Source organism: Dasypus novemcinctus, chromosome 20 (genome assembly GCF_030445035.2).
Source record: "Dasypus novemcinctus isolate mDasNov1 chromosome 20, mDasNov1.1.hap2, whole genome shotgun sequence".
Classification (NCBI taxonomy): Eukaryota; Metazoa; Chordata; class Mammalia; order Cingulata; family Dasypodidae; genus Dasypus; species Dasypus novemcinctus.
Window position 1 is genome coordinate 38,514,048 of NC_080692.1, and position 12,993 is coordinate 38,527,040.

Here is a 12,993-nt window from a genome sequence, read left to right on the forward strand (position 1 = left end):
AAACAGTTGAAGGTGGGCCATATGATAAGGTTACATGTTATAAATAAGCTGTTTATATGTTATATGGATTTAGTCTTTTTTCCAGAAGCAGGGTAAAAAACATTTGGATAATCTATTATCTGAATGCCCCTTGCTCCCGTATTTTGTTTGTACTTTGTCTGTTAAACTTGGTACACTTAACTGCAGCCAAACTGCCTATAAAGCCAAAATATTCTGTAATCAGCTCTGCTATACCAATTTCATGAGTATTCAGGCCCTCAGTCTGGAATACCAATTGTGTAAAAAGTGCAATGAATTCCAATTCACTTTTGATTGCAATGATCTGAACCAAACAAAACCTAGTTGATCCAAGGTGATGTAGGCTTTATAATTTTGTGCATTATGTGACCTGCACACCCAAAACAGTAGTACCTTTGAATTTAACATTTTCCTTTTCAGAAAACAGAATTCTTCTATTTAAAGACATTTTTAAAAATTTCAGGATGTGTAATTGTTAACACCTGCTATGTGTTACCAACAGATGTTTCTTACTTACCTAAGGGAGCTGTTATAATTACTCTATAAGCTCTTTGAATGTCACTTACCAAGATAGTTGAGAAATTTTAGTTGGCGACCTTGTATGTAATATTTGGTATTTCTTTAAATCTCTTCACCTATTTCTGACAATTCCCAGATACTACCCCCAAATACTCTTTTGAGGGTACCAAAACTTTTACAAAACTGGTAATGATAAAGCTTATTTTAGTCTTTGTTTGAGCAGCTAATCCTTATAGTGTTCAACATTGAAATCCTGTCTTAGTAATAAATGTGAAACTACACCTTTTAGATAGATAATGTTCTAATAACTGCTTCAAGGAAAGCTATAGTAAACATGAATTTTCCTTATTTTTCTCACCATTTATTAGATCTCATATGCAGTAAGATCTCAGAATTCTTCATTTATCACTAATCACACAATTACCTACAAGTACGTGTTAAATTTGAAGCTGGTTTCAGCCAAATAATGGGCCAATTGCAAACAATGAATAAAGAGAGGCAGCTCCATTTATAACCGGCTGTTTCAACAGAGCTCTATTGTAATCATAGTGATCTGAGGATTACTCATTAATTAATTGATGTTCTTTTTTATTATGTGCTTTTGAGTTAATGAGTAATTTGTGTGATATAATTCTCTGAGCACATTGATTACTTGAGATATTTTCCAGGGATTTCATACCAATGTCATACCGAATAGGTGGAAGATGGTATTTGCTTTTGTGTGCTCATTATTAGCAGGCTTGGGATGAGTACAAACCAATGAAAAGACACTTTAAAGTTATCTGATGTATGAAAAGTCAGTGCAACAGCAGGCTGTGTGCTCGAGGAAAAGCCTATCGCATAGTAGGCACTCAGTACGTATTAATTGGTTTAAAGACTATCTTAAGGCTTTGCTTTCTATTATTTTAGATTGCATTAAAATCTCATTTTAAAAATCTATGATGGTGTTTTTAAGGAAAAGTAATAATCAAAAAGCTTTTGCTAAGATTGTATTCTGTGTTAATGGCCTATTACAATAAATATGCAGATTGTTTTTGCAACTTACTGAAGTGAACACTAAACATGTTTGGCCTATATCATTTCTATGAAATTGTTTAAGTGAATATTCAGAAAGTGGTTTGCCTAAAGTGATAGTTAAAAGTAAACCATTTGTGTATGGTGTGTTTACTTATAGATAGAATATTCAGCACCCTGTTTCAGTTAAGCCACAATCTCTTCCTTGAAATCGTAGGATTTAGTTGAGTTTTTTTTGTTGTTTTGATTCATTAAGTAGGAAACAGGAAATTCAAAATTTAGACTGACAATTGCAGAGCAGTTGCTTTCAAAAAGATCACTTAAAAACATGTATAAATGTACAAAATGATACCCAGCAATTGCTACCTTCTTGGTTGATAGGTTGGGGTTTTTTTCCCCTCACAAAAGTAAATAGCTGTAAACTCTCTAGCTGAGAAAACCTAAATAAAACATTGGGAGAAAGCATTTGAGGAACCTTGTGCCTGCTTGTTATGCTTTACCTTTACAAAGTAAATGTTCTCACTCAATTTTCTCTTTCACGGGCATCATATATACTTTCTAGATACCATCTTGGATTTTTCAAATTAAGTGCAGTGAAATAGTGTAATATCCCTTTTAGTAAAAACATAAATGCAAATATAAAAAATGAAAAGAACTCAGGAGATATTTATTAGGCAAGAGGAAAGTGAAATTGCAAACACAGTTCAGCTTTTAAACCCAGCCGTGCTGGATGGTGGAGTCTGGGCCATCCTCACAGGCAGCCCGCAAGAGAAGCTCGCAGGAAGGGAGCTCTCACTGCTTGAGAAATCAGTGGTCCTTTGTGGGGGTGTCCTGCTGTAGGCATCATACAACAAGCTCAGCCATGTCAGAGCTACACAACACCAATAGGAAATCGACAACAATTCAGTGACTGTGAGTAGGCAAGACCATTAGCTTAGGGTTTCAAGCCCAAAATGCTACTATTTTAAGGGCAATTCACTGTAAAATGACCTACAGCTGGAAAATTATTCCTGTTTTATTTCATAATTTCATGGAGATTAAGGCCTTAATCTTCTTAGATTATCTTTAATCTTTAATCCACGCGAATAATTCTGTTTGTAGTGAAAAAGCATAAGCATTCCCAAGAGATTAGGCAAAAGCAAAACTGCAAAAACTTGGTTTTGTTTCTGGGTGGCAAGGATAGTTAAGCAGCTTCAAGAAGCTGTAAGAAGTTTGTTCCCGATCTACAAGTAGTTTGACCTATTGATGAATATATGCAAAATCATTTAATCCAAAAAATCATTTGAAAAATTTAATGAAAATGACAACTTTACATCCACATGAATTTTAAACAACTCTTATTGGGGACTAGCAGGGCTGCATTTTGAAAACCACATCTTCTCACTCATTACACCCCTTATTTTCTTTTTTTGCTGTGCAAGTCATTTGTTTTCATGAAACAAATGTAAGGCTCTAAGGCTCAATATTTTGTGGGTCCCAACGAGCTCTTTTTGAAAATGTTCTTTAGTATATCTCAAACTGGGGGGACATAGTACTTGAACACTCTAATTGTGAAGCGTTTGTACATATCATTCACTTTTCACAGAACCATTCTCTTAAATGAGAGGCAATATCAAGATTCACATGCATGTTTATAATAAAGCTAAGTTTTAAAACAGCTCAAATCCACACCAGCATTATTTTCCGTTTAACACTTTGGCTCCAGACCAAAAATTCAGGTACAATATTAATCTTTACCCTAAATGCATGTATTGGCAGGACAGAATATGTATGCAAATAACATTGGGAAATATTGTTTCCTATATAAATGATCCAGAAGAAATAAAGAAAATATCTGCAGCACTAAATGTGCTACAGTAAAAGTATGCTTCATTGTGCCTGTGTGGAATTAGATTTGTCAAAAAGTAGTTCTGATTACAGAAACAAAGCCACAAAATGTGAACAACCAAGAAGAGGGGATCATATTTTCATTTTTATTTCCTTAATTATAATTTAAATAATCCTTCTCCATAATCTGCTCTTCTTTATCAACTATATGTAGGTAAAGGAATAATATTTCACCTTTTAAAAACTGAAATGATTGAGTTCAGCCTAAGTGTAATATATTCTGAGTGGGTAATTAACAAAGGCAGTGAAAGAGTAAGTCATTAAACTTTTAAAGTGTTCACTTTTTGACCATTAAAACAAATGGCAGGTAAATACAGAAAAATATATAATGAGTTCTCAACTTTTTAAAAATCAATCCCTTTGTTTCTCTTCTCATAGATTCTAAGGGCATTCTGTTGCACTGGCCAAAAATACTCTCAATGCTCAAATATGATCATAGCTCCAACGTCCATTAATGTGGTGTGGTTTCAGTAGATTCACATACAAATCTTTTTAGTGCCATAAATTTATTGTCATAAGGTTATTGAATCTTTAGCTCCTGTGGAGAGACTTGGGTAAAATTCACATAAATTTATCATATTTAAAGTTTTCTCACAATTGTTGGAATGCTTTTTCAAAGTAACCTTTTGGAAAAATTTTACATGATACCCAAAGGCACTAGTTCATATGAGGGGTTGAAAACAAAAACAAAAACCATTGTGTAGGTAAAGAGCACAAAAAATAATTTAGAAAGGATAACTGTTAAGCTTTAAAGTTAATTTTAAAATGGCACTTTTCATGTTGGTATAAAATGAAAGTTCTTTGAGATGAAATTTTTATGCATTTTTAAAGCTGATCTTTAACCCCCTGAAAATAGGGGGCTATAATGAGAACACTGTTAGACTCCTTAAATTATAGTGGCAATAAGTAATGGATATTACTAAAATGCTTGTGTGAATGTGTCTTTATTTTTTAGTATTCTTAATGTTGATAGACTTGCTTTATCTATATTTGTATCATTAATGAGATTTGCTCTTCAATTCTTTACTAGAAAGTTACAGCTCATTTAAAATAGCTGGTAGATACAGAAAGCATAAATATACAGTAAGTTTAAACACTGATTGTACTAAATGCAACAATACAAAGAAGCAAACAGAACACAAATGGTAACACAATAAAACTGTATTACATTTGTGCTTCAAATATTACAATACATTATATACAATAGTCCAAAATAAACATCTCATGCCAAGTGACACAAAAACGAATAGCAAGCAAAAAAATCCAGCAATATGTACATTACTTTTTCCTTTAATAATAAACATTCAACTCTGAACTGGGCAATTTCACTACATACAGATGCAGTCCGCCTTTTTATTCCATATAACCATCCTGCTTTCCTATATCTACGCTATTCAGTAGGTTCCTGTGTCAATTCTCATATACATGTGGAGCAAAAAAGATAAAAGAATGTAGTGCTTTGTATTCTTAATGGGGTGATGTTGATAGATCAGCGAACCTGGGGTGCATAACCTTCTTTCATTAAACCTTCCTCGTAGTCCGTCTGGCAAAGGATCATGTTATTCTTTAGGAAAAATTTGTCTCCAACACAAAATCTGAAAATATTTTTAAAAAATGAGATGTGTTAAGACCATTTCACTCAGATCTATAAATATGAAGCTTTATTTTCCTAATAATAATTTCACATGGCAGTTAATGTGAAAGTTTGACTTAGAAGTTGCTTTCCTTATTAAAATTAAACCATGTACTTCATTCAAGAAAATGCACACAATTTTAAATCCCACATTACATATAAAAATCTTGGGAACATCACAATAACATTTTAGGCTCCAAAGGTGATTTTAAAGCATACTGAAGAGAGAAAAAAAGGATATGTATTTACATTCATGAAAATAAAAGTATGATGATATTTTACTGCAATGATTATGGAAGGCTTCATCTTTGGCCATTTATCCGTTTAATTTTTAAAAAGGCATTAAAATGAATTAAGCAATTAGAAAATGGACCATTTTAAAGCTTCCCATTGACAGTTTCCTTTTAGTATATTGAAATAGAATTAAATTCTAGCAATTTGGAAGTGATCATTATGAAATGAAACTTGCTTTAGTATCAGACTGTGCTGCTGTGTCATATTCCTTTGTTTGTGGCAAATTCACCAACTATGAAATAGTGGATGTCATTTCTTAGAGCACTTTTCAATTAAACCAGAGGGAGTAACCTGAATGAACTTGATATTGATGTGATAAATAAAACTAGTTTCTAGTAGCTAATTATGCATTTTATTTTATAAAGTATTGTTTAATGTGCAAGATTGTACTGTTTTTAATAAGTGCTTTTTGTATAATTACCAAATGGTGACACTTTGGACACAATTAAGGTCAGAAATAAATGCTTGTGCTGTTTCTGGTACATTTAACAATAAAATAACTCTGGAGATATCTGTATATATATTTAATTGTAACAATTTAACCTTCAGAGAGTGCTGTCTGGTAGAGTTGACCCAGTAAAACTACTCGTAATTATACAAGTTGACCTCACTGACCTTTGATAGTAGTCTCTCTTTATCAGAGTCAATTTCAAATGATGTTCAAGCAGAAATCTTAGAGGATAGATTAAACTGTGTAGTGAAAGCCACCCTTTAATGCTTTGTGAATTTGAAGGTTTAAGGGAGAAGCAGTTGGATTTATATTTGCAAAGATTGAAATGCTAGACAAAGAGTGAACCTATTTATTTACTAACTGGGTAGCTCTGGAAATTCATCCTTACATAAGCTAACTAAATAGAAGGGAATATAGTGTAATAAAAAAGCAGATTGAAAAGAATTAGCTCTCCTCTTACAGGAAAATTGGTCTGTTTATTTGTGGAATTTACTCTTTTTTGCCCCGGGATTACCCTCTGCTGATGATGTTGATCAAAATACTGCCTAAGCACTGATCTTGAAATTCTGGAGTTGTTTGTGGTCAAGGCTATTGGACACAAGGAATATTCAAGGGTAGGTTTTGTGTGTTTTGTTTGTTTTCTTAGTTGCATTTTTTTAATGCTGCAAACAAACCAAAAACAAAAACAAAACTGGCATTTGAATAAACCGGCATCCATAGATTATCCCGATCAATAAGAAATATTGAATGAAATGAAATATTTCTATTGCTGAACAGGACTAAGTAGCCAAATTAGATACTATTCTCTTATGTGCAGACTATGTAAAGTAGCAGGTTGAATACATCTGATTACTGTTCAAAATTATCAGTTTATATTACTGTTGAAATTAATTTGACCTGACAAATAATGGAACCATATTTTCTAAAATCAAACTAATCTGGGAAAACTCTTCTCCAATTCTTATTGTCTAAAATTTTGCTCTAGTCCACTTAATTGACCTAAAAATTCTATCAGCCATCAAATAAAATATGGTATCTATTATTGTTAGTTCATGATGACAGTAGCCATCATGTATGGTAGTATGGTATCTATTATTGTTAGTTCACACCCTTCAGAGGATGTGAAAATTAGATGTCTCATTGATAAATAAATTCACAGTAATTATAGTGAGAAAAAATAAGCCAAGTCTCTGGATCTAGTTCCAAGTCCTGCCTCTCTCACCTACCCACTGCAAGGCATAGTGTACATTTCATACTTGCTCTGAATATGAGATAAAAGTGGCTACATCACTAGATTATAGAAAGGTTCAAATGAGAGGCATGTGAAAGGCAGAGAAGTATATTACAATGAACTGGGTTCAAATCCCAGCCCCTACTTATATCAAAGATGAAACTTTTAGTGTTCTTTACTATCAGACACTTCTGTAAGACTGTTGCAAGGGAGAGAAATGAAATCTGTAAATCTGTCCTTTGGTGTTTGGAAAGTAAGTAATTAAAAACAGCCACATTTTATTGAGTACTTACCATGTGCTAATGCCAAGTGTGTATATATATGATTACATTTAATCCTCACATGCAACCTAGAAAGTAGATGTCATTGCCCTTTTCAGATGAAACTCCCAAGGCTCCCTCATAGTTCAAGAACCCGCTTCAGGGTCCCTACCTACCATGTCTGTGGCAGTGGTAGTAAAGTAGTCTCCCTGTGGATTCCAGACCTGTGCTTTCACCTGGAGGCAGGAGGGTTTGTAGGCTACACATAGACTATAGAGTGGTGAGAAAATAATTACATAGTTCTTTTGGTGGTTTTTCTTTCTATATTAGAATTATTCCTTTGCATAACTTTTAAAAAGTCTTCCTACCATTCAGTGAGGTATCTGTAAAATACGTGGGATATATCTGAAATATTCTTACTTCAGAAATTTTGTTGCTAATATGCTAACTCGATAAAAATAAATTTTGCATGCACTTCCATTTAGACTTAAAAGTCAAGATGAAATAGAATATGGGTGAGGAAAGTTTCACTTACACATAACTCAAACAAAATAGCCTTAAAAGCTAGAGTTGAGAATATATTATGAAAAACAATTATCATGCAAATAGGATGGTATCCTGTTTAAAAATGTAGCCTTTATAAATATGAGGAAATCAGAGAAACAATGTAGAGACTTAACTCTTAACAAAATAATCTGCAACTGTAATTTTTAAAGAAAAGCCAGTTCCTAATGTCATATAACCAGCTTCTTAGAAGATTTAGCATTTGCAGAAAAAATATGAGTGATAGCTAGAGGATATTGTAGTATATTTATAGGTCAGGCTAAAAGCCCTGAAAATAAATTGATAATCTTCATTGTACTCTAATCTCAATTGCTTGTGGTATGCTCAGTTCAATTAGTTTTTCACTTATTTGAAAAAATACATATGCTAAGAGGTTTTTTAAAATGTCCATTCAGATTACTTAGCCATCTAATCTTCACATTTTGGAATTAATAACAGATTCAATTTTGAGATTTCAGAATGACTCTACCTAAAATTATCTGGAAGAGGTTTGAGAAGTACAGAAAATAAGTATAATTAATAACTCATCCTTATACAATAAAATATGGGTTTGTAGTAATTTTAAGTAGGTTTTCAAAAGCTTATGCTGAGATGTCTCCATTTATAACATCCTTTCTAAAAACTGAATATGTCATTTTCTCTAAATTAGTGACTGTCAATTTTAATTAATTTCAATCCCACAACACTTTAAAAAAAGGGGGGGGGTAGTTCCAATTTGTATTTATAATGCCTCTTTACCTATTTAGTATCCTCAGATAAAGAATTCAATACTGTACTCTTTTTTTCAACAAGAGGTTCAGGTTATGTACTTGTACTACCACTGCATACTTGTGAACAAATTTACTATCTTTCCCACTGAAATCTCTATTGTCATCATGTACTTAAATTCCTACCAGTCCTTTCTGCATTGTTATACCACCAAAATCCTGAATCCTGCTATACATTATCCAATGCCTCCTTTACTTTAACTCCACTACACTGACTGACATTTGTATCCTCTTAGTCAGAAACATAAAATACCCTTCCTGAAATGGGCCAGGGACCTTCCATGGGCTCTAAGCACAGACAGTGAAGCCAGACTCCTGTGTTCAAGTCCTCAGTTTACCATTTTCTAACTGTGCGATCTTGAGCAAGTTAAATGTCCTGTGCTTCAGTTTCCTCAGCTGGAAAAGGAGGCTGACGTTAACCTACTTATGGGTTATTTTGAGAATGTAATGAGCTAAGTGACTTGGATGTAAAACATTCAGACTGTTCTGTGCCAGGTGTATGATCAGCCCTACGTAAGAACCTGTTATCATTGTTATTTGCTAATCATCATTTTTTCACCATTACCTACACGTTCGCTGGTGAGGAACACTTCTTACCTTCCTCCATCTATTTAGATGCTAAAGCTTACTTGTTTTCATTCCTCTGTAAACATCCCCTGGCCATATCAACCCATTTTGATCTTAAAGCGTTTATTTATTGATATATCATTACTTTGGCCTTTCACATTTCCTCATGAATGTGGCATGTTTCCCAATCTGAAAGGAATTCTGAGGTAAATAGGTGGGGTGATAAGTCAAACAGTAAATTCAGATTTATTAAAGAACCAAGGAGTTTAAAATAAAAAAAGTATTATAGGTGCATAATTTAAACTTGGATTTATTTTGACTTTCATTCACTGACTTCCTGTCTTTACAATTCCATCTCCTCTTGTACCTCGCCCCCCTCTCTACTGAGCTCAGAGATTGGAGGGAGTTCGGTGGGGGCATGGTCAACTTCTTCACACCTCCCTGTCTTGGCTTGCGGTTTCTCTACCTGGAAAACCCTTTCCTCACTGCTTCCTGGTTCCCTCACCTTCCCATCCCACACAAGACACAATTCCTAGATCCCGTCCAGCCTATCAACCCTTTGAGGACTGCCTCCCCAAGACTTGGAGGAAAAAGGGTCTCTCTTCCTTCTGGATAGCTCTGTTTAGCACCAGTTACATGGAACTGTGAGCCTCTGACGTCCTGTCTCTCCCATGGCTCTGAACACCTCCAAGAAAGAAACCAGAGTCTAGCGACCTATGTTTCCAGAGAGACTAGCGTAGTGCTTGGCCCGTAGAAGGTGCTGAATATCAGAAAATGAAACGGCATACAGGGCTACGTGTTTGTGGCAATTTCGTGATAAACAAGCATGTCTTTTCCTTTCATTCTGAAACAATCATTCAGTTTTACAGAATTTTCTGAGGTGGAGGGGCTTATTTACTTTTAAGACATTAATCCACTGTACAGAATTTTCCAGTTCTGAATCAGAGTCCAGTTATCATAAGAGGTTCAAAATAACCTCCCTTTGATTTCCTTTTATAATTGATAACCTTTAAGATTTTGTATTCATGAGACACCTTTTCAGCCATTACTTCTAAAAGAGGGCAGAGAGGATTTTTACAAGAGACAACCGATCCTGTAAAGTTATTGTCACTACTATTTTAAGCCCTTGAAAATGCTTTGGATCCTAGTGGTACTTTTAATTTAAAGTAAAGATGAAATTACTTCTAAATAAAATTTGTAATCATTTACAATTTCACCATTTCAGGTGTCAGTCTGCTTGAGGGAAAGTGCCTATAGTTACATAACTCCATTGTGTTTCACTTGAAAAAGTGCAAAATTGTGATAATTATGTGGCTGCCAAGTGTATAGACCCATGCACCACACTATGACTTTATTGGAGAGGCTTTCCTAAGCAAACCTCAAAGTAAAAGGAGAATTTCCTATACTGTAAACCTTCTGTGTTCAGGGTAACAAAAATCATCTGCATTGATTGACCGATGAAGATGAGCTGACTTCTTGCATAAAAGAAGTTTGTCTTGTAAGGGCTGAAGTGACAAGGCAATAACTAAGTGCTAATTGTGCATAACCAGCACTGAAGCTATGCAGTCCCATTATGGTGTGTAATAAATGAAGCGAACACAGAAATATATTGGGTACTTTAATAATGATACTAGAATAGTATTTTGCAGCAATAAGAATGTGAACAGTTTTAGGGTCAAAATTTAGGAGTATTTGTCTTACTTGACTGAGTTCTACTGAGGAGGTAGACTTAATTGTGAATGCAACTTCTATTTCAGTGGTGAAGTAAAATTGATATATGATTTGTAAATAACATTAACAACCTACAATTACTTTGCATCATAATGGAATTTAAGCTGAGTTTAGCACTTGAATGATGTTTTAATTTTCTATATAGAGCAGGGATAAAGTAGGTGAGCCTGCCTCAATAGAATAAATGGACAAGGGAGTAACCAGGCAATTCCCTAAAAATGAAATACCAAAGGTCCACTAGTAATCAAATAAATGCTAATTAAAAATTGTGTGATATTACCTTTTACCCCTCCAGGTGACAAAGATTTCTTTTTAAATAATAATTCCAGTGTTAGAACGTAAGGACATGTACAGTTGAAATGCATAGTTTTGTACATTTCTGGTGTGGGAACACTTGTTTTCTGGAGAACATTTTGGTAATGTATAACATTACAAGCATCATTGAAATAACAGCTTGCTTTGGTGTGAGATTAAGTCCTAATACTTTTGAACTGAGAAATATCTGAGATTGACTGACAGATCCAGGTCCCTTTGGCTACAAATGAGAAAACTGGGGGCCAGAGAGGTAAAGTGGTTGACTCAAGGTCACACAGCTTGTTAGTAGCAGAGTCCATTCTAGAGTTTACGTGTCCAGATTTCCTGTGCAATACATTTTCCATTTGCCAAGTATATACAATCCTCCAAAAATAAGGTGGGTTTAAATTTTCAGTAGAATTAGATCCTTTAGATCTCTTTGAAATTGCCTATTTAAGAAGCACTTGATTTTAGAGGGAGAGAAAAAGAAACCAATGTGGGTTAGTAAATAGAGTTAGCTGGCAGGACGAGAAGAAGGGTGGGTAGAGGACATATTCGTGGGTCAGTACCTTCAACCAAACCAGGAAAGAAAACCTTCTGATTTAAACTCATGTGGAGTTTTCATTTTCAGTTACGATGATGAAGTCATTTAAGTTAGCCTCAAATATATGAACAAATACACACTCTTATAAAACTCCCAGGAACCACAGGCACAAGTGCTGGTGACCTCCCCCATGACCTGCAATGCCTTTTGTCTTTCATTCAGAGAGTGGAATCTTCCTTAGTAAGGCAATAGCCAAAATGAAAGACTTATTCATTATGGCTGAAAATACTGATTATATCTCAGACAAACGATACAGATCTGCTCTTTTTCTCCATACCAAAGTTTGGTTTCAACACTTATAAAATGGAGATGGTAATACTGATTTTACAGATTTTGAAATTTGCGTGAAATAATTTATATTAAATACCAGGAACACACAAGGTTCTCAAAAGTTAGTTCTTTTCCTTTGATATTTATAATTTACTTTTACCACATAATGTCTCCATTCTCCAATGCAGACGACTGTTTAATTATTAGTTATAGCCTGCCTCCTTCCCTAAGAAATTTGATGCAACATAAAATGTACATACAGAGCAAGGTTAAAATTAAAGATAAGGAATCAAGAGATAGGGGATCTACAAATATAAAAAATGAGATGGAATACAAAATGCATGCCACAAATTCATGTATATTTGCCCCAGTGCAAACTTTTTTTTGCTCATGGAAGTAGTACAAAAAATAGAGATTTTTAAAATCAACTTTTTAAAAGACAGAAAACAAGAATGAACAACAAGACCAAAAGTCTCTAGAGGTATTTCCATTCCATCACACTGTTCTGCGTTTCTCTGGGGTAGAAATGCGGTCCCAAGACCTTTCTCCTCCTCAGTGGTTTGTATCTGGCACTGAATGAGTGTTTGCAGAAAACAGAAATGCTGAGCTTAATTGCTTTAAACAAAATGGACTAATATAATTCCCCCCATTAAGTAAACAGACAGCAGAGAGGGCCTTACCTTTTTTTTTTTAAAGAGCCAGAATGAAATCTGCTTACCTCTGATTACAAAGCTGACATGCAAAACAGTCCAGGTGGTAAACGTTGTCCTTGGCGCGCATCACCATCTCAAAGGCGGGGATGAGCTTACTGCAGGCAGCGCAGTTTCCCGTTACTCCGAAGAGCCTAGGACAACAAACACTGTCTTCAAAGTCTTACAGGGAAGCCTGA

At 34.5% G+C, this 12,993-nt stretch overlaps 1 protein-coding gene across 6 annotated transcripts in view; it reads right to left on the minus strand.

Moving 5' to 3' along the window:
* Positions 1 to 2,190: 2,190 nt before the first annotated feature.
* The window catches only part of LMO3 (LIM domain only 3), a 54,750-nt gene continuing 43,947 nt past the window's right edge, over positions 2,191 to 12,993 (minus strand). For all 6 annotated transcript variants that reach the window (XM_071210195.1, XM_058282848.1, XM_071210194.1 and 3 more), the window contains 2 exons: positions 12,823 to 12,948; positions 2,191 to 5,033 (listed from right to left, as the gene is read on the minus strand). In XM_071210195.1, the coding sequence (XP_071066296.1) occupies positions 4,928 to 5,033; positions 12,823 to 12,948 (232 nt within the window). In that variant the 3' untranslated portion in view covers positions 2,191 to 4,927. The remainder of the gene's footprint in view (positions 5,034 to 12,822; positions 12,949 to 12,993) is intronic.